Source organism: Grammomys surdaster, unplaced genomic scaffold, assembly GCF_004785775.1.
Source record: "Grammomys surdaster isolate TR1022 unplaced genomic scaffold, NIH_TR_1.0 165, whole genome shotgun sequence".
NCBI classification, from domain to species: Eukaryota; Metazoa; Chordata; class Mammalia; order Rodentia; family Muridae; genus Grammomys; species Grammomys surdaster.
The window spans coordinates 12684360-12705463 of record NW_021604613.1 but is presented as its reverse complement, the minus strand read 5'-3'; the positions used below and the strand labels follow the sequence as shown (position 1 = coordinate 12705463).

The 21104-nt window shown below is 41.3% G+C and overlaps 1 protein-coding gene across 3 annotated transcripts in view; it reads left to right on the top strand.

Moving 5' to 3' along the window:
- Window positions 1-21104, top strand: part of Trak2 (trafficking kinesin protein 2) — a 58759-nt gene that overhangs the window by 17747 nt on the left and 19908 nt on the right. Inside the window, exons 2-8 of one of the 3 annotated variants that reach the window (XM_028765656.1) lie at window positions 3937-4048; window positions 9070-9358; window positions 12412-12606; window positions 14768-14844; window positions 16577-16693; window positions 18721-18987; window positions 19457-19535. In XM_028765656.1, the coding sequence (XP_028621489.1) occupies window positions 9268-9358; window positions 12412-12606; window positions 14768-14844; window positions 16577-16693; window positions 18721-18987; window positions 19457-19535 (826 nt within the window). In that variant the 5' untranslated portion in view covers window positions 3937-4048; window positions 9070-9267. The remainder of the gene's footprint in view (window positions 1-3936; window positions 4049-9069; window positions 9359-12411; window positions 12607-14767; window positions 14845-16576; window positions 16694-18720; window positions 18988-19456; window positions 19536-21104) is intronic. The other 2 variants (XM_028765657.1, XM_028765655.1) reach the window with 2 other exon arrangements.

Sequence of the window (21104 nt, the reverse complement as noted above, 5' to 3'; positions counted from 1 at the left end):
TAGTTACAATGTATTAAATACTATTACATATGTTTTACAAATAGTAACTTATTTAATGCACATAACAATCCCATAAAGGGTAAATACTGTTCCTATTTCCATATTGAGGTAGTTGAAACACAGTGAGATTAAATTAACCAAATACAATTATTTATCAGTGTCAATTCCTTACAAATTAAAGAATATGGAGAACTAGTGAAAAGTCAATGATGGTCAGCTGTTTAGTGTGGACTGTCTCATGGCCCCTCACTACAATGACGGTTAGCTTGTCTCATGGTCCCGCATACATAAAGAGGGACTGTATTTAATATTTCTTACTTTCAACTTTTGAATACCAGTATGTGCATACATTAACATGCTTGGCTTTTATGGTACTAAGAATTTGTAGTATAAAAAATAAAATCCAAGGGTGGTAGTAATCTCTTTAATGAAATATTTAGTATCCAGCACACCTAGAATTTGAATTTTCAAGATGGATAAGATATAATATTTAAATATCCAGTAAAGATCACACTTTGCCTTTTTGAAAAAAAAGGTCATGATAGCCCTTTGCTTTGGGTGTCCCCCGTGGATATGAAATGACTGTAGAGAGCTGCTTTTCTGTGAGTGAGCGCTCGCTCATGTGCCTTGCCTACAAAGCCTGCTTCATTGTTGCTTTTTAGACCTTTCAACTGTATTTAGGACAGAATCATGGAGTCATTTGAAGGTCTTGAATCACAGATACTTATCAGCAGTCTCCTATTTTCTCCCCCATTCCATTTGTTGAACAAAACACAGAGAACAGTATCCATTGCTGCTTTGGTAGTTTGAGCTGGACAGCTTCAAAACTACAGACAATGCATGTGTCTTTGTTTAGGAGGTAACAGGCCAAACTTCTCCAAGTTTCTTCAGTGTGTGGCAAGCAGCCAACCCCTTACATGTTGCAGTAGGCAGGACAGGAAGCCTTGCCCTCGTCTTGTAGATTAACTTCCTTACAAATCTTCTGAAGCACAGACCCTCCTTATAACTTGTAACTGGGGTTTTGAGTGAGTTGCATTGTAGAGTGTTTGATGGGTGTGTATGAAGGTCTGGGGACAACCCCAGCACTGAGTGAATTAGGCAGGGTGGCACAAAATTTGTCATCCCATCATTCAAGAGCTGGAGGCAGGAAGATTAGAAATCCAGGATCATCCTTAGCTGTGTAGCAAGTTTGAAGACAGCCTGAGCTACACAAGATCATGTTTCAAAAAGTATATAAATGTTACAATTTTCCCTTTGCCTTAAAAGCAGTGGCAATAACAGATTTGTGGGTTCGAAGTAGGAATAGCATACAAAATTAAAATGTCAGCTCACACATGGCACTACATAATAGAGATGGTTATGAAGGACAGTTCTGTGAAGATAGAGGCCTCTGCCATTAATGGTCAGCAGCCAGGGGTGAAAAAACCCAGGTAATCTGAAGTGGTATGGGCAGAGGACCACTGCTAGCAGTGACTGCCTCCTCAGAGGGGAATTCAGGTCAAGCTTAGGATGTAAGAGCTTAAAGGCTAAGTGTGCACAGTGGATGACAGAGGGCATCTGTGGAAACTTATCAAACCCACAGATGGTGCCCTGGGCTCAAGCATTTCTTATCTTCAGGTGAAGCTCTGGTGTGGACTCTTTCCTTGCCAGAGGTCACCTCCCTTCTGGTGGTGGAGATTGTGGCAGGGAGGAGTCACCTACCTCAGCAGATGTTGATGTTAGCAGGCAAACAAGCCCAAAATATATCCTGTAGGAGGAGATGTTGACCCCAAAGCCTGAATCTTATTCATGGTTTGGGATGCTTAACTCATGGATTCAACAGCCTTTGGGATCCAGTCTGTCTATAAGCAGAAGCTGCTTCCATATATTTCATATTATGAAAACGCTTCTAGTCACTAAATTGAAAGGCAATAGGAAACAGAGGAACATGCCCAGATAGCTTCTAAGGCAGCCGTGCTGGGTGAAGCCCATTTGCTGCCACCTCACTGCTGGGCGCAGTACGTGTTCTCCACCTTCAAGATGTCTACTGCTCACTGGCCCCTTTCGATTTGGGGGATGACATTCCCCATGCCTTTCTAAAGTCATGACAGTCCTGGTGTGGTCCAATAGTTCCTGTGATGTTTCAGCAAATTTGCCCAAAGTATGGCCAGATATGTTGCAACCAGTTAGTCTTGGTCAAAAGTTAATTATTTCATATAGAAGTAAGATAAATTTATTTCATTTTTAAAAGCATATCTGTGGCCCAGCTTGGTTTGCCTCTGCCCGAGGAGCTGTTGCAGGTCCTTGATTGGCATTGTTCCCACTCTTACATACAACTTAGTAGCCAATATGAATTTCTAATTAATCCCCAAAGTATTGTTTGTAAAAAAAAATTTGAGATATATTTTCAGTGTTTCATTACATCTGTATTTGCTGTAACTCCAGGCCCTGCCTTCCCATAAGATGGATTTCCTTGAGTTTCTAGTCTGTTCCATGAGTCTGTTTTGCCAAAGTATCCTGTTTTAAGGAAGTATCAACTTCTTCTTTAGGTACACTGCCTATATTTATCAGTGTCGGCCATTGAGTTCCGTGGCTGAGCTAACTCAGTTCTTAGTCATGATGTGTTCTCCCAGCAATAATTAGAGCAGTGACATGTTTTGTTGGTTCATTTTGAGTCCCATTCTTCTTTAAACAATTTAGTTGATTATTTTACTTGATTTTCTCCTAAATGTGCATGATTTACAGAGGTCTGTTTCTTGTTAAATGTGCCATGCTTGACTTGGTAGCTTGTAGAGGAAAAAAAAGCAGTTGTTTCTGAAAAGATTAAATAAAGTACCACCAGAGAAAGATGGTGACACAGGGAGAACACAGAGGTGCTGAGGACCTACTGTGAGCGCTTGCCAGAGTTCAGTTTCTGAGAGTTGGGACTCTGCACTGTGCTTCCTGTTCCATAGACATCAAAGGGAAACTATGTTCCCAGAGCAAGTCACTGTCAGAGGATAGCTAGGAAGCATGACTTCTTGTGCTGGGAGAAGATGGCATTAAGCTGTGGATGGTAAGCCTTTCTGTTGTTCTGTTAGTGATGGTGGAAATAACAGTAGCATAGCACACTGCAGCACTTATGTGACTGCCCCAGCGAGCCTCTGAGGCTACTGCTCTCATAACCCCCTCCATCCTCATCGCAAAGCCCCAGAAGTAGATCCTGTTAGTAAGCCCATTTAGCAAAGGAAACATGGTAACGTAGTTTGTGCAGAATTCCAGGGCTGAGAGATGGCTCAGCCGGAAAGACTGTCATCTGAGTTCTACCCATTGGGGACACATGAGGGAAGAGAGGACAGGTCATAGAACCAGTAAATGTTGGCACTGGGATTCACATTCTGAGCCACTGTGGCCACCTGGATCACAGCCATCAGGATCCAACTTCTTGGAACCTGTGAATGTTACCTGAGGCAGAGGGACTTTGCAGACGGGATCTTGAGAAGAAGTTTATCTTGGGTTATCTAGTTGGGCCTTAAAACATTGGTTATAGGTTTCTTATAAGGAGAAAAAAGCCAGTAATGTGACAATAGAAGCAGAGGAGGAGGCTCCAGGATTCCGTGCTGCTGGCTATCAGAATAGTAGAAGAGGCCCAGAGCCAAGAGAAGCAGCTGCAGCAGCTAGAAAGCAAGGGACTAAGCTTTTCGCTGGAGCATGGCCTTGGTGACACCTTGGTACCAAGCAGTGATGCTGGTTCCTTCCTCTGACTCCAGAACTGGAAAGTCACATGTTGATGGTGCTTGAGCATTAAGTTAGAGCTTCAGGGAGTGCTTATGTAGTTGGCCAGCATGCTATGGTCTTGTAAGACTTGGCATTACAAATAAGCTTCCTGCGAGTCCATGGGGGATGAACTCTAGTGATAACCCCCAGTGGCCAGCCTTAGGACATTTGTTGGATCTTCTTGGTCCTTGTCTCTTTCAGAAGGAAGATTACTCAGCTGATCTTCAGTTGTACCTGTTCTGTATTCGGACGTGCAGGAACTTCAGATGTAGACACTTCCTCAGGCTTAAGAAAAGCTGAAGAGAATGAGCATGTGAGTGTCTGCTTTGTCTCAGCTGCCAAACTAGGGATTTTTATTTTGTATTTAGTCTTTATATCTGACCTCTCTTATTTGTAAATACCCCCATCTTGGCAAAAAAAAATTAAAATTAAATTCTGAAATACTAAGCAATGAGCACAAGATCAGAATCACAGTAAATCAGAGTAAAATTCCGGCTCTAACATCAAGATATATAAACAGTACTCCAGTCACTTCTGCCACTGTGAACTGACCTTGCTAAGAGGATCAAGTTAAATTGGGGTGTGTTCTGCGGAGTTCCCAGGAAAAAATGCTGCATTACTAAATCACCCCTGACCTGGTGTGCCATGTGCAGACTGGGCAGGTCCCCAGATCGCCCTGGAGGTCTGAATTCTTTCTGAATGACTTTCACCTGGACTTAGTCCTGTGATCACTCTAGTTTTCTCTACTTGTATGCAAGTGCTGAGAACAAATTACCTACAAAACTGCAAAGCTAATTTAAACAGTGACCTCTACAACACAGGTGTATGACCCATGATCAAAACTTGTATATAAACTTTTGTATTCTTAGGTGTAATATGTATAAATAGAAAAAAGCAAAGTGGCTCAGAGGTTAAAGGCATTGGGTGCTCTTCAGAGGACCTGGGTTCAATCCCCAGCGTGTTGGTTCACAGCTGTCAATGACTTCAGTTTCAAGGGATCTGACACTCTCTTGATTTTTGTCAGAGATCAGGCATGCAGATAGTGCACAGACATGCATGCAGACAGAACACTCATATACATGCTTGGTTTTTGTTGTTGTTGTTGTTGTTGTTGTTTTTCAAAAAGAAAGAAATAGAGAAAGGAAGGGAAACAGCATAGAGGCTCATACCTGTAATTCTAGGACATGGAATCAGAATAATGAAAAGTTCAAGGTCATCCTCTTCCACAGTGTAGTGTATTCAGAGTAAGCTAGGAATACAGGAAATAATATCTTACAACAGCGGAAGTGTAAGGAGAAAGCAACTGGTGTGTTACAGAGCGACGGCAGTGGCCTCAAGGCTCCAGCTGGAGGTTTCACAGTGGTCTTGGGCAAGTCGAGATTTGAAGAAGAAGAAAAACCACAGTTCTGTTAAAGGATCAACATGACCAGTTAGAGATCCTTCCGTTCTGTACATTTTCCTTTTCTCTTCACTGCCCTCTACCCCTTCACAGACAAGTGTGTAGCTTTCTACTCTCAAAAAGGCCTTTTAACTTTTAAATACACTTATGGGTGTAGAGGTAGAAGTCTGTTCCTTTAGTCTAATTACAAGCTGTGTGTGTGTGTGTGTGTGTGTGTGTGTGTGTGTGTAGAAGGACCCCTAGCTTTCAGAACTTGATCTTGGAAACCTTAGTTTTACATAGTAGTATTTTGATGACTGAATTATTTTAATATCGATCAAGGGTTAGGAAGAGTTTTCTGTCAAATATCAGATGTGTGTATGTGTGATAGTCTAATATCTTGCTAGCTGTGTATGTACAGCCAAAAACAGGTGACAGACTGCATATGGATGTTGGCAGTAGTATGCTGGCCACTCACCAGACAAGCTGCCTGATGACAAGGTCATTCTTATATCTCCAGTGCCATTCTAGCTTTTAAAATACATTACTAGATTCTTTATGTATATGTTGTGTTCACAGGTGTGCAGGTTCCTGTGCCTGGGGTGAGAGATGGGGTTGTTCCTCAGGAGCTGTTCATCTTATTTTTCCAGACGGTTTCTCACTGGCCTAGAACTCACCCTATAGACTAGGGTAGTTGATTGTGATGCTACAGGGATCCAGCTTTGTTTGCCTCTCCAACACTGGGGTGATAAGCACAAACCACTATGCCAGGCTTCCTAATGGGCCTCATCTTCGGGCTTGCATACCAGGCTCGTCACTGAGTTACCTCCTGTGTCCCTAGATTCTAACTCTTTCACGTCCAGGTTTGGGGTATTTTTAACTTTTAAAAAGGTGGATTAAAAAGTATATCTGACATGAATACAACATAGAAAGGTCACAGATGTTGACAGAGCATCTTTAACATTTCATCTATGTTCCTAGATGTGATATGCCCAGAGGAGGCTTCTTTCTTCTTCCTCTCCAGCTCAGGAGGTGAATCTTTATTGGTTTCATCTAAATATATTTCTATTCCCTTTGTGATGGTTGGTTTGGAAATCACAATTCTGAATAGCAAGATACTATGGGGAAGCCAAATGTATACAATAGAGTGTCCTCAGAACTTGAAAATGATCTTCGATGACAAGAGTCACGGTACCTAGCAAATATCCTAAGCTTTGCGTAATGTTGCACTGGCTAATCCACGTTACTGAATTGCAAACTTACCCCAGGAAAATAATTGCACATGTAAAAGAAATGTGAAGTATTTATTAAAATTATCAGAATTCAATTATAGAAAATTGAATTTTTGTTATGCAAGCATGAAATTATAAACTTTTTGTGGGGAAGGGACTGGTGCTTATTCTGTTTTTGGTTTGGGTTTTTGTAAAATGTTTTAAGTAATAGAATGGGTCTGGAGAGATGGCTCAGCAGTTAAGAGCTCTGGCTGCTCTTCCAGAGGAGCCAGGTTCAGTTCCCAGCACTTGCGTGGCGACTTGCAGTTGTCTATAACTCCAGTTCCGGGGGGATCTCTTCCACAGGCAAACACATTCATTAAATAAAAATAAAATCTCAAAAGGAAAGGAGGTAATAGAAACGGTCAGAAATGGAAACCCTGTGCCACTGACCACAGACGTTTTTAAAGTGTGCCAGTTTGTGAAAATCTGAAAGTCTAGGTGTTGGGAAATTCTGGTCTGTATTCACTAAACTCCTCTCTTACTTTGTAATTTGTTTACCAGCCTGGTTTGAGATCTAACTGTTGAACTACAATGTTCTCCAAAAGGTCACTATTCATTCATCTTTAAGCCTCTCAAATTTCCCCTTTGACTTCTCTGATTCTGTTGCTCACTTTGTCTCTGAGACTTGCTTCCCTCATGTTTCTAAGTGTGTCTCTGTTCTTCACTGGCTGTTCTTTTCTCTGCTCTCTACTTCTTAGACATAAGGCATAGCTTCCTGAAGATGCACTAGTCCTAACAGAAGCAGCTATGACTGCTCAACAGATGTCTTTATGTAAAGCAAAGCTTCTAGCTAGTACTGAACACCCTGTTTCTTCCACTCCCATCTCTCACAGGGGCCTTGAATTCACGGCTCTCCTGCCTCTCCCCATTTAGTGCTGAGATTACAGATGCATACCACCACACCCAGCTGAATAAGTTCCTGAAAAGTTCCTGCTTTTTGTTGTTCTCTGTTTTAAGTAGGCATAGATATATAACTAATATATATGTATGTAGTAGGCATGTGTATATATGCCTACTACATACCTACGTATTTACGTACGTGTGTGTGTGTGTGTGTGTGTGTGTGTATTGCATTACAACCTTTGCTTCTTTTCTTTTGTTTTGATGTTTCTTTATGATGTGTCACTATATAGTACTGGCTGACCTCAAATTCTCAGAGATCCACCTGCCTCTGGCCTTCCAAGTGCTGGGATTATAGGAGTGTGCCACCATGCCTAGCTCTTTGATTATTTTGAAACCAGGTCTCATTAAGTTGTGTAGGCTCCCCTGAAACTTTTTCTGTAGCCCAAGCTGGCCTCCAACTCGCAGTCCTTTGCCTCCACCTCCTGAGTATTGGGCTCAGTGCTCCTGGGCTGGATTCTGACTCCTTTCCTGCACATTACTACACCACTAAACATGGTGCATTACATATATGTGTTTCTAAAACATATCGTTATAGACATTCCACTTGTATGTGTGCCTCTGAAAAAAATACTTAAGTCATATTTACTTAAGTCAATACTCACTGTGTGGGCATTCTTGTCTCTATGTCTGGGCATGCTTTGTGAATATCTACATTGTATAAATTCTGTTGGTAGAATTGTTGAGCTGCAGTTCCTGTGCATTTAAAGCTTGGCAGACTTTGGGAAAGTCTTTCTAAAATCTTGTAGGAATTCACACTGTCATCGTAGAGCTTTGAAACAGCCTTTTTTCTAGGCTCTATCCAATAATGAGTAAAGCTTAGCATTTGATAGTCTAGCAAATAAAAATAGTTTATTTACATTTTTACTTATTTTGAGTGATGTTGAGTTTCTTTTTTTATCAATGGTTCTCCACCAGGAGAAATTTTGCCTCCAGGGACATCTGGCAGTGTCTGGAGACATTTTGCCTGTTGAATCGAGAGAAGGCCTAGAAAGGAGGTTCTGCTAGCACCTAGTCAGGACTCGGGAAGTGTTGCTAAGGTCCATCCAGTATGGTCCACACAAATGACCCAAATGCCAGTTGTGGCTGGAGTTGAACAACTTACACCATTTTGTCCCTTTTATTGACTATTTGCAATTCTTGAGTTACTGCACTAGTTGCTTTTGGTTTGTCATGTACATGGTTCCACCATCTCAGTTTGCTTTCAAGTAGCATTTCACTGTCCCACATACAGTATAAAGACCTAGCAAGCGTGGGCTTCCATGTCGCCCAGGCCTGCGCTGCTGCACTGCATTTCACTTCTCTATGATAAGTCAGTGTGGTGAAGAGTTGATCTTCTATAAAAATGTAGAGCCATTCTGAAGTGTAACATGTACCAACATCATGCTTCCGCTGTGTAATTGGATTACATTCAGCATCATATTCATGCATATTTGAAGCCATCACTAGGGCTACATGTGTCATTCCCCAAACTCTTCTCCTGTGCCTAAGTCTTTTCCTAACCCAGCCACCATTTATCTGCTTTTTGGCACTGTAGATGTGTCGCTGGTGGTGGTTTTTTCTTTGAAGTCTTATGAAAATGCAATCATAAACCATGAGCTGATTTTTTTTCTTTTCTTTCTCTCGTTCTTTCTTTCTTTTTATTTTTTGGCATTGAGGTTCACTCATGTTGTTGTGTATATCTTAGAAAAACATTTTTAATGACAGGCATGCCAGGTAATTAGAGTCCTGTTTTTAAAGAGCATGCTGAATTGTAACCACCCGCTCTGTTTCTTGTTTTAGGCCATGACTGTCCAAGGGTTGTAACCACATGAGAGCACTTACAGCTGCAGATGTCACCTGACTCATCGCAGAAAATCTGTCCTACAGAAAATATCCATATGACCACATCCATTTCTTTACTAAATGGCTTAATGGATTTCCTTTACTCCGATTCCTACGAAAGCTGCCCCTTTCAACCAAAGCAGGAAAGGATTCTGCATGAGTCAATCCCAGAATGCCATTTTCAAATCACAAACAGGTGAAGAAAACCTCATGAGTAGCAATCATAGAGACTCGGAGAGCATCACTGGTGAGTTCCCTTTGATAATGTTGAAGTGTTATTTCCTAAGGACAAAGTGCACGTTCTTCATTCTGGCCTGCGTGACGAAGCCCCATCCTCCCTTTGCAGCCTGGGTCCCTGAGACAGACTGACTGGGCCATCTGTCCTTGGCCTCCTCTCACATTAGCAAAACCTGCCTTCTATGCAGCTCTTTGTGCCTGACTCCCATCCAGCCACTGAGCCCCTGTGAGCAGGGATTAGAAGCTCAGCTCACTATGTTGATGTACCTACACACATCTGACCACAGTACCTGGCACACTAGAGGCCCCTGGGATTTGGAAGGGTATGTAGACAAAGTTATAGGCCCTTGATGTTATATCTGCAAGAATAAATAATTTTTTAAAAAATAAAAATAAAGGAACATAAGAGAACTTGGTGTGCTGCCATGAGGACAAGAGTTTGGATCCCAGACCCTGGGTAACAAGCTGGGGGGGTGCCCTGTCCGTACCTGTAGCACCAGACTCAGGGAGGGTGGCAGTGACAGACAAGCTCTGAGGCTTGCTTGGTTTCTACCGCAGCTAAAAGACATAAGCCCCAAATTCAGGAAGAGCCCCTGTCTCTAAGGAGCAGGAGGATAGTGATAGCAAAGGGGTGATCTAGTGCCCTCTTCTGGTCTCCATATGTGCATATCTACATATACACATGTTCATATACTCACATAGACACAGAAAAATAGGTACGTGATAAATTCTTTTTACAAACTCAGAATACTCACAAGTATTTTTCCTAAAGTTTTTGTTTTAAACCTCACTAAATGGAGACTAGGAGATGGTTCAGTGAGGAAGGAAGTAGCCAGTCATACCTCACAACTCAGGTTCAAGCCCCAGATCCATATAACAAAACAAGCTGTACGCAGCAGCATGCTTCTGTAATCCCAGCACTCCTGTGGGGGCAGGGAGGCATCCCTCCTGAGGCGCAGCAGCCAACTAGCCTGACTTGTGCAGCACAGCAGAACAAGGGCAACCCTGCCCCAACAAGGGCAGAAAGCAAGAGCCAACTCCTGAAGGTTGTCCTCTGACCTCCACATGAGTGTTGTGGCACACATGTGCCTGCACGTACCCTGTAGACACATCATTGTCATCAGCATAGTGATAATCAGTAGCTCACAAAACCTGACTTGTGTAGCCTTTTCTAGTCTATCTCATTTATTAGATTTATATTTGCTAAAGATATATTACTATAGTGAATGTATTTATATACTCCTCCAGAACCAGTTGTTATGAAACATGGTGTTATTAACCACTGTCAGTGCATAGTCCTGCTTTTCTAAAGCTTTAAGTCCAGAACCTTCTGAATTCTCCTGAAACCCAGATGAAGCCAAGGCTGTCTTTTTAAATCCAGCTTTATTATCATATGTTTGCTAAGGTGTGAAAACAGTGCCCATGTTAAACATAGCGTTGAGTCTTGACCAATATGTAACCAGTGCAGTCAAGGTCTATAAAGCAAGTTCTCTCACATCCAGATCTTTAGCCCTCACTTCCAGCTGCAGACAGCCCTCAGCCCGCTCAGTCCTTCTGTGGATGAAATTTGCATGTACTAGAATTTCAGATGAATTGAGTTTGTTCTTTTGTAGCTTTCAGGTGCTTTCTGAGATTTTTCTATTGATTGATGTCAGTTGTAGATGACGCAGTAGAGAAAGAAGCTCATCAAGGTCCTGAAAAACAGGACAGTGGGCAGCACATGGAGAATTTAGCTCTGAATAGAAGTATGTATGGTATGTCAGAAGCAGTGTGTGAGAATTTGTGCGTGAGCCTTCCAACCTCAATTCATGTAATCAAAATAATACTGCAGAGGCATTTCCAAGCCTGTCTCCCAGGTGATCATAGATTCTCCAAGTTGACAATTAACACTGACCAAAACAAGGTCTAAAGACTCAGTAGTAAAACAATAATAAAGAGAGCTAAGCCAGGGCGACGGCTCAGTGGCTCTTGTCACGCACCATGCATGAGGAACTTCAAAGAGAAGATGAGGTAGAGGAGAGAGGAAAGTCCCCGGAAGCTGCGGGCTGTCCAGCCTGGCACACCTGCACAATGACAGAAAGCAAACCCCGACTCAAACAGGGTAGAAGGTGAGGACCAACACCTCATGCTGTTTTCTGAACTCCACATGCACAGCAGGACACACACACAGGAGAAGAAAAATAATCTTTTAAAAAGAGAAAGCTAACATTTAAACAGTGTCTCCACCTGGGGCTGGCATTACCTCCAGGTATAAGAGTTTTCATGGACTGTCATCACTTTGTTCTCACAACTGCCATCGAGCTCAGGTACCTCTAGTCACCCTCTCAGTTTGACAGATGGAAGGAAGAGTGGAGGCTAGAAGTCACCCGGGGCACGTGGGATGTGCAGAGCCAGGGCTTGCAGGAGCTGACCTACAGGTTGGGTTTTTTCCATGTATCTCACCAAATTCGAGGGCTCCAGTTTCATATTTCTTCTTATGTAATATATCCATCTTCAGAGTAAAAATGATAAAATATATATTCTACTTCCAGTGCTCAGTAAACATTAATGCTTGTTCTGTGTCTAGATGCTGTGAACAGACACTAAAATATAATGTTTCCAGATTTTGAAGAGTCTTCCCACAAAGTCCTAATTTTATTACTAAGGAAAATATAGTTTCTATCCCTTATGAATTGACTGTTTTCCTCTGGTTTTCTTGTTCCTTTCCCTAACCCCCAAATGTATAAACTGAAATAGATTGAGTTTATGTAGTACTAAAAAGAAGGAAATAAGAAACATATTCTGATTCATTTTAAAATTCCAAAACATGCTTATATTCAATAAGAAATATATTTTAGGCAGCATATAATTGAAATTATTAATATGATTTTTACTTTGTAAATTCTCTTTTCAAAGCAATCTAGAAAGCAAACTGAGATACTAGAAGATATTAATAAAAAGTCGGGGAGAAATGATCTTGTTCTACATTTCTCTGGTTGCCTGCTTTCAAAGAACTAATTTCACTGCAGCTTGCTAAGTGGAACAGCCTAGATTCATTCACTCCATGGGGACTCTCATTCTTAGATGTCTGCTCCAACGAGGATCTCCCTGAAGTCGAGCTGGTGAACTTGCTAGAAGAACAGCTGCCACAGTATAAGCTAAGAGTAGATTCTCTCTTTCTCTATGAAAACCAAGACTGGGCACAGTCATCACACCAGCAGCAGGATGCGCCGGAGACCCTCTCTCCAGTCCTTGCTGAAGAGACATTCCGATACATGAGTGAGTTTGGTTTGTTTGTTTGTTGTTTTTAATCTGTCCATTTTTGTGCATGGGGCTAAGATCAGGGGTGTTTGCATTGCCTTGTAGAACAGTTGGCATTTAGTAGTCCTTGTTCAGTGTCTACCTGCTTTAACTCAGCCTGATCTGACGGGAGAGTTACAGCTGTCACGTCTGAGAGGACTGTTGCTTATGATTGAGAAAGAATTATTGCAAACAGTTTACGTTAACACTCCCTTTGTCTTTTACTTGACATTTTTCTCAGGGTGAGGAGAGAAGAGAACTGTTTAAAAAGTAGTGCAATTATTTATAATTGTGTATTTGTATGTTGTCTACCAACATTTATTATCCTAGTACTTCGATATCTTGAGTTAGCTTTTTTGGTTCCCATATTTCCTTACTAAACACAGTCCCAGGAATTACGCCATTCCTTAAAGAGCACAGTTCTTAGATACAAAAGTACATTGTATTTTATTTTTTAAATACAAACTGTTATGTAGCCTGGTCTGCTTTGAACATTTGAACCAAATTTGTCTCAAATACAGAGCCCTACTTCCATTTTATTTTAGTTTGATTTCCTTTTTGTATTTTTGTTTTTAAAGATTTATTTAATTTATTTATATGAGTACACTGTCACTGTCTTCAGACACACCAGAAGAGGGCATTGGATCCCATTACAGATGGTTGTGAGCCACCATGTAGTTGCTGGGAATTGAACTCAGGACCTCTGAAAGAACAGTCAGTACTTTTAACCTCTGAGCCATCTCTCCCTTCCTCAGATTCTTTAAAAATGTGTTTTACTACTCATTCAGTGTAAAAATGTAATGTACGTAGTAGCTGTTAGAATATGTAACAAAAGTCTCTGAGCTCAGCACTGGTATGTTTGTGAGATTCCTATAATTTTACTTAGGAGATTACATCAAATCTTATATGTTTTCCAGTGAGTACTTTAGCCTTTTTTATTACATTTTATTTATTTATAGTAGGGAGGGACGCCATCATCTATGTGGAGGAGTTCAGAGGCAGTTTATGGGAGTTGTTTTCTCCTTTCACCAGGTGGGTTCCAGGGATCAAACTCAGGTCATCAGACTTGGCAAAAAGTGCCTTAGCCAGCTCAGCCATCTTTTAATGACACACTGTTCGAGAGTGATTGTTTCTTCTTCTCTCTCTTTTCTTTTAATGGTTATTTTTGGTAATTATTAACCTGCTCTGAATGGTAGTTTCCTAGAACACAAGCAATTTCTTAGGACTCTCTCTCTCTTTCTCTCTCTCTCTCTCTCTCTCTCTCTCTTTCTCTCTCTCTCTTTCTCTCTCTCTCTCGTGTGTGTGTGTGTGTGTGTGTGTGTGTCAGAGAGAGATAAACAGAAAGAGTGAGTTGGGGGTGTAAATATTGTTTAAACTTGAAATATCAAGAAAGCCAAATAAAGGTGTATTTCTGCCCTTAATATTTAAAATACCTGAAGTAAGTTAAGTTAAATCAAGGCATTCAAGATTGTCTTTTTTATTTAAAATGTTTGAATTTTTTTAGCTTTTCACACAAGTAATGATTTATGTTATTTCCACCCCTCACTGAATCCCCCAACTCCCGTACCCCTCAAGTTCATGGCGTCTTATTCTATCATTTCTGTTATATTTACTGCGTATAAACACATATATGTATGTTTACACCACACTGGGTCCATTTAGTGTTGCTCTTATTGTTGATGTTTTCTGGAAATTTCCACAGGAAAACTATTTTGTATTACCATTTGTCTTTGTTTCTTACGTTTTAAATTTGTGAGGACTTTGTAATTGAGTTCTGTGATAGCAGCATAGCCCCTGAGTAACTTGAATTGACTAGAGTATAAAGTAGATAACTTAATCCCTCCTCTCAGCTCCCACCTTTAAAGGCGAGCGGACCAGATTTACCTCCCTAGGGGCAGTAGTTGGGCCTAGGCTGCCTGTGACCATTGGTACTTTCTCAGTTGATTGCGTGTGTGCTTTTTTTTGGAACATTGGTGTATCTGGGGTTATGTGCACAGACACTTGTTCTTTTTCTGTTTTCATGTGTATTTTCATTCTCCTCAGTGACTTCTATAAACACTAGGTGGGTTTGGACTTTTATGAGTGATTTAGATTTTCTGATTTTGTAAAGCTTATAAAGAGTTATTTTTAACTGTCTTAGTTCTAGGCACAGACAGAGTAGAGCAGATGACCAAAACCTACAATGACATTGACATGGTCACGCATCTCCTGGCAGAGGTAGGCATGATCTTTTCTTTCTCTGGTATAAAAACTAAAGCTTGAGGGTCATTTGGAATGTGTCTGGTTTGCACAGATAAAACATGATGGTCAGCCTGTTCTCTAGACTGTTTTGAATTGATTGTTATAAGTGATATACCAGCTGGCATCCTGAATAGAAGGGCTCCTGAAGCTCATTATTTTGATGGGTGGATGGGCATATATAGTGCTATCTGACCTCCCTGTCTTAGGAAAAAGTAATTGTGTAAAAGTAAGTGGTTGTGGACTGTCTGTATGAGTGTTTGCAACTGGGATTTAGATCCTCCACAGGTACAAACCCGTAATCACTGAGCCATATTCCAGCTCCCAGAAAGTCACTTTTAAGTTGTCCTGCTGGTAATGAGTCTGAGCCCGGCTGCCCATCGAGAAAGCTATATATTCCACCCGCAGTTTGGAGCATCTCCTTTTTGCCTTCCAGCTCAGGCAGTTATTTGAGCTTACATTTGCCTGTGGAAGGTTTGTTTTGTTTTTGTGGTTTTTTGGTTTTTTGTTTTTTTGCCTGGTTGTGTGTGTGCAGTACCTGTAGAGGTCAGAAGAGGGTGTCAGATCCTCTAGAACTGGAATTACAGATAGTTTGTCGCCACCACATGTGTGCTGGTAACCAAACCTGGGTACTCTGCAAGAACAGCCAGTGCTCTTAATCGCTGACCATTTCTCCAGCCCCATGTGAAAGTTTTAACATATATAGCATATCTTTTCCACTTGACAGTGGAATATAGCAGTATTGTGTCTTATAGCTCAGTTTCAGTTGACCTTATGAAGGCTACCTCCCTGACATACATGTCTATCCTCAAAATGCTTTCCATATATGCATATATGTAGAGATAACTTTTTGATTTTCATGTAATAGAGAAAGGTTAGAAGCTTAGCATTATTCATCTAATATTAATGTAAAAGAACTCATATTCATGGAAGGCAATTACAAGTTTATTAACAATTTTCCATTCTACAAATAAGGCCTCTTTATGACGAGATGGGGACCCCACACACCCTGCTCATAAGTAGCAGCTTTTCAGGCTCTCTTCTCCATGCTCGAGGGCCTATCACCTCATACCTCCCAGTCTGTAACTCTGTCATTCTTTCACTAGTTGTAAACCAGGCTGTAGGCTATGCTACTGTTTCTAAATGCATATAGTCTACACTAAATGAATCTGTTCCAGTATACATCACTGATTCATATCCTAAATACCTAATCTATGTCATTACCTTGTTGATATACTCAACAAATGTTGGCTCAGCTTTTACTGGACAGGCTCAATCCACTTTAATATTTTCCTTGTGTGTGTGTGGGGGGGGGGTGCACTGGAGATTGACTAAGGGCCCCAAGCATTAAAAGCATACACTCTTCTGATTGAGCCACACCCATAGCCCCCACCCTCATCTCTAAAATCTACATTGATTTTCCAGCTTCTTAAGGTTTTAAGTACAAAGTTGGATTGGTAGGCCTAATGAATAGGATGTCAGTGAAACCTCATGTGATATCATTCCTAACTATACAGTCCCCCATTTGACTAGGATTTACTAAACACTACCTGTGTGTCTGGCCCCTGTTCATTTATTTATAAGTCATAAAGTGACTCTCTGTGCTTTATAGGAGATTTGTTCTTATCCTTAGCAAAATTCACTACAGAACTTCTAATTTGCTCTTTTTTTTTTTTATACTCAAAGAAAATGTGTATTTGTTACTTTACAGAGGGATCGAGACCTAGAGCTAGCTGCTCGAATTGGGCAAGCTCTCCTAAAGCGCAACCATGTCTTATCTGAGCAAAATGAGGCTCTGGAGGAGCAGCTGGGACAAGCCTTTGATCAAGTAAGCCTTTGACCTTGTATGTGGAATGGGAGTAATAAAAATTAGGCCTTATATACTGGAGAAATGTATTTCCATGGATACTTCTGAAATAGTGACAATGGTAAATGACACCAGTACCTTTTGACTTTATGATTTTCATATACTGCAAAATGAAACTTTTCTGGTAAAAGTGTACTGCTAGGTCATGAGGAGTTAGTTTACTACTGTGTCTATTTAGCCCTGACCCACCTGACCATGGGTTCTTGGCCCTGAAACAATGCTGTCACATATGAGTTCCATCTTGTGGAACAAGTTGTAAATCTAATCAGAGAGAGGCTGGTTACTCCCGTGACACTTGTGCCGCTACTGCAGCAGCAGGCATATCTTGCTAGGCTGGTTGTTGTCAGTGGCAGGGTCCTCAGCTGTGTGCCCAAGTGTGTAACACCTGCCAGCACTGTGGAAGCTAGACTGTGGGGATGAAACTTCCAGGCGAGTCCCAACTTGATTGCTTCATGTCGATGACTCAAGTGTATGGTATTTATCATCAGCAAAGGATCTTCCCATCAAGTTCTGGAGGGTGATCAAGACTAGTGGCTACAGCCTATGTGTGAGGGCCTGTGGGACCTCACTTACCAACAACTCCAAGAGAGGTAGTGGGCTTTTTATTCCATAGCCCGTGGTGTCAAGGTACTACACATCTTACTCAGAATCCAAAGCAAAAAACAGTGTGTGTGTGTGTGTTGGGTGTGTGTGTGTGTGTGTAAATGTAGTAAGTAATTTAATATGTTGCATAATTAAATTTCAAGTTTTCTTTTTCTTCTTCTTCTTTTTTTTAACCATGTAGCTCTAGCTGGCCTGGAACTGTACAGATCAGGCTGGCCTTGAACTCACAGAGATTCATCTGCCTCTGCTTCCCCAGTGCTGGTATTAAACACATATACAGCCATGCCTAGCAGTAACTTGTTTTTTATCTGATTTTGTTTGTATTTTATGGTATGTTTGGTCATTTCTGTTGAAAATATTTATTTCCTAGAAATATGGTCATCCACACTGGGAAGATTTGCATAGTAAGAGACAGCTTAAAAATATAAGTCATGATCTAGAGAGATGGCTCAGTGGTTAAGAGCACTGACTGCTCTTCTAGAGGTCACGAGTTCAATTCCCAGCAACCACATGGTGGCTCACAACCATCTGTAATGGGATCTGATGCCTCCTTCTGGTGTGCCTGAAGATAGCAGCCATGTACTCATATATATAGTGTACTCATATACATAAATAAAATAAATCTTTAAACATATATGTCATCACCAAGTTCGATAGCACAAGCTTATAATCATAACTACTCTGGAGGCTGAGACAGGAGCATTGCAAGTTCAAGACCAGCCTAGACAAGTTATCAAGAAACTTGAAAATTAAAATATAAAATAAAATTTTAAAATAGAAGAAAAACATATGGGTCTGTAGCTATAACTCAGTGGTTGTGTTTAGCATGTGTAAGGCTCTCCATCCTCCCTGGTTAGGTGAACAGAAAGTACAAGCCATGGGAATGAGATGGTTTGTTTGTTTGTTTGTTTGTTTGTTTGTTTGTTTGTTTTGGGGTTTTTTGTTTGGTTTGGTTTGGTTTTTTGAGACAGGGTTTCTCTAGAAGAGCCCTGACTGTCCTGGAACTCACTCTGTAGACCAGGCTGGCCTCGAACTCAGAAATCCGCCTGCCTCTGCCTTCCAAGTGCTGGGATTAAAGGTGTGTACCAGCACTGCCCGACTGGGAATGAGTTTTAAAGTGGGGTCTCTTATAAGGCTTTGAAGATACTTATATTACTGTGTTATGGAGTATGAAAACAGTAATGTAGGGCTTTCTTCATACGTGCTCTGGAATTGTGTATTTGTTGAGTTACTGGCCTAAATGGGTAGCTTAGGAAACAATATGCATGTAGTTTTGTTTCTCTGTTTACACACTTGTCTACTTTGCTGGCGAAAAACAATTATTGTGTGGGTTAGGAGCTATCCTGCATGAGAACTGTGTGGACTGCTCTGCTCACACTCTGCAGGTTAATCAGCTGCAGCACGAGCTATCCAAGAAAGACGAGCTGCTCCGAATCGTCTCCATTGCCTCCGAGGAGAGTGAAACTGATTCTAGCTGTTCCACGCCTCTTCGGTTCAATGAGTCCTTCAGCTTATCTCAAGGTCTGCTGCAGCTGGACATGCTGCATGAGAAGCTCAGGGAACTGGAGGAAGAGAACATGGCCCTTCGATCCAAGGTGCATCCCACTTTCCTTTACTTCAACACTCTGTGCTCAGGTCTGGGGAATACTGAGGTGAGACACAGCATAGCATTACCTCCATGCCTTGCATTTTCTCCCAGAGCTTGCTGAGAATATGTGGTAGACACTGACAGATAAAAATAACAGCAACAGAGTATTTACATCTTGTGTAGTTAACAGAAACCAACTTTGAGAGAATTATGTCAGAAAATTACAAATTTCTTTGGGTTTATAAAGTGATATGAATCAAGCAGGTGGCATCTTAGCTGAGGCTAGAGGGCCATCACAGAGGTGGAGATGCACGAACGGGCTTGTGCGAAGGCCCTGTGTGCAGTGAAGGGAGAGGTCTTTGTCTATCATACCATTTCTAGTCCTTATTTTGTGAGAGATTAAACCTGATGGGATACCTTTGTTTCTTTTATAAGTGATGAACTTTATTCTTCAAATGGCAAAGCTTTTCATAACATTTACTACAAATTCATTAAGAAATGTTGTCACATGGGTTGTCTTTTCTCTGTTGAAGGCTTGTCATATCAAGACAGAAACATTTACCTATGAAGAGAAGGAACAACAGCTTGTCAATGACTGTGTTAAAGAACTTCGTAAGTAGTAACATACTCTGCTCTGGGGCAGTTTAGTGGACTATCTCCAACTCAGACCATTAGTTTCAATGGAACCAGTGCTAAATGATTGCTGTCTTGGTCTGTTCTGTGTCACTATAACAAACTACTTGCTGCTGGTTACTTACAAACTAAAGCAGCTATCTGCCTCACAGTTCTATGGCTGGAAGGTCAAGTAGCCTCGTGAGGTCCCCTAATTGTTTAAACATGATGGAGAAACAGAAAGGGCACTAGCATTATGCAGAAGGAGCCAAACACATGAGACAGGCCGGGGCGGTGGTGGCGCACACCTTTAATCCCAGCACTTGGGAGGCAGAGGCGGATTTCTGAGTTTGAGGCCAGCCTGGTCTACAGAGTGAGTTCCAGGACAGCCAGGGCTGTACAGAGAAACCCTGTCTTGAAAGACAAAAAGCAAAACAAAACAAAAACAAACACATGAGACAGTCTTGTTTACAACAGCTTGCTGTTTAGGGAACTAGCACCCTTGGAGAGACCAGTGTTGATCCTTTCTGAAGACAGTACCCAATGACCAGAATTCCTCTTGCTAAGCTGTACTGTAAAGCCTCCTGTCACCTCAGCACCACCACACTGGGCACCAAGCTTCACCAGAGACCAACTTTCCAATCAAACTTTGAGAATCACCTTCTACCTCATTACCCATCTTCTCCATTTTAACTGAGAATCATCTGTCCCAGAGTTACTGAAAGTCAGAATATCACATTGTGTCCACAACCCTAATTAAGACACATATGTGTTTTTAAGATACTTATCTGCTCTGTCCAACATTCTCATTAAGTAAAGACCTGAATTTCTATAGTAAGCTGTAGCATCTTAGAAAGAGAAGCAAAGCTGTAATTTTATTTGCAGGAATAGTCAAAGAGAGGATATACTATACTGAAGTCAGAAAGCTTGTAAGTGGTAGAGATAGAGCTTAAAGATGGCACACAGCCTACCTGTGAGCATTCACTAGGTGCTGGCTATGTTGTTAGGGGATGTATTTCGTTTTCAAGGAATGTGATCTAAAAAAAATTAAATCATGGAAAGAGATTGTTGAATTGCTCTATAAATATAAATATATAGCCCTTTATGCTGACAATAATGTCACATCAGTTCGTTTCACTGTAGGTCTCAAAATGGGATGCCTTGATCAACAGAATAGTGGCGATCCAGAAGGAACTCACCTAACCCCCTTCCACCTCATTACTCACCTTCCCCACTTTAACAGAGAATCGACTGTCCCGGGAGCTCTGCTGTCCCTTCTGTTCTTAGCTGCCACCCTCTGATAGGGGGAGGATGTCTGTCAATTTAAAAAGTGAAAAGTAGTTTTTCTGCTTATGTTTGGGTGTGAAATTTGCTATATGAAATAAAGATTTCCCAAATCTAGTTCTAAGGGTTTTGCTTTAAATCTATACGTACATACACTGGGCTTTTGTTAGTCTAGGGCCCCACTTGGCTTGGTGGCATTGCCTGAATGTCTGTCCTACAGAAGCATTTCAGTAGTTTCCTCACAGTCTGTCCTAGACTGGAGCAGTTCCCCTCTAAGTTTCCTCT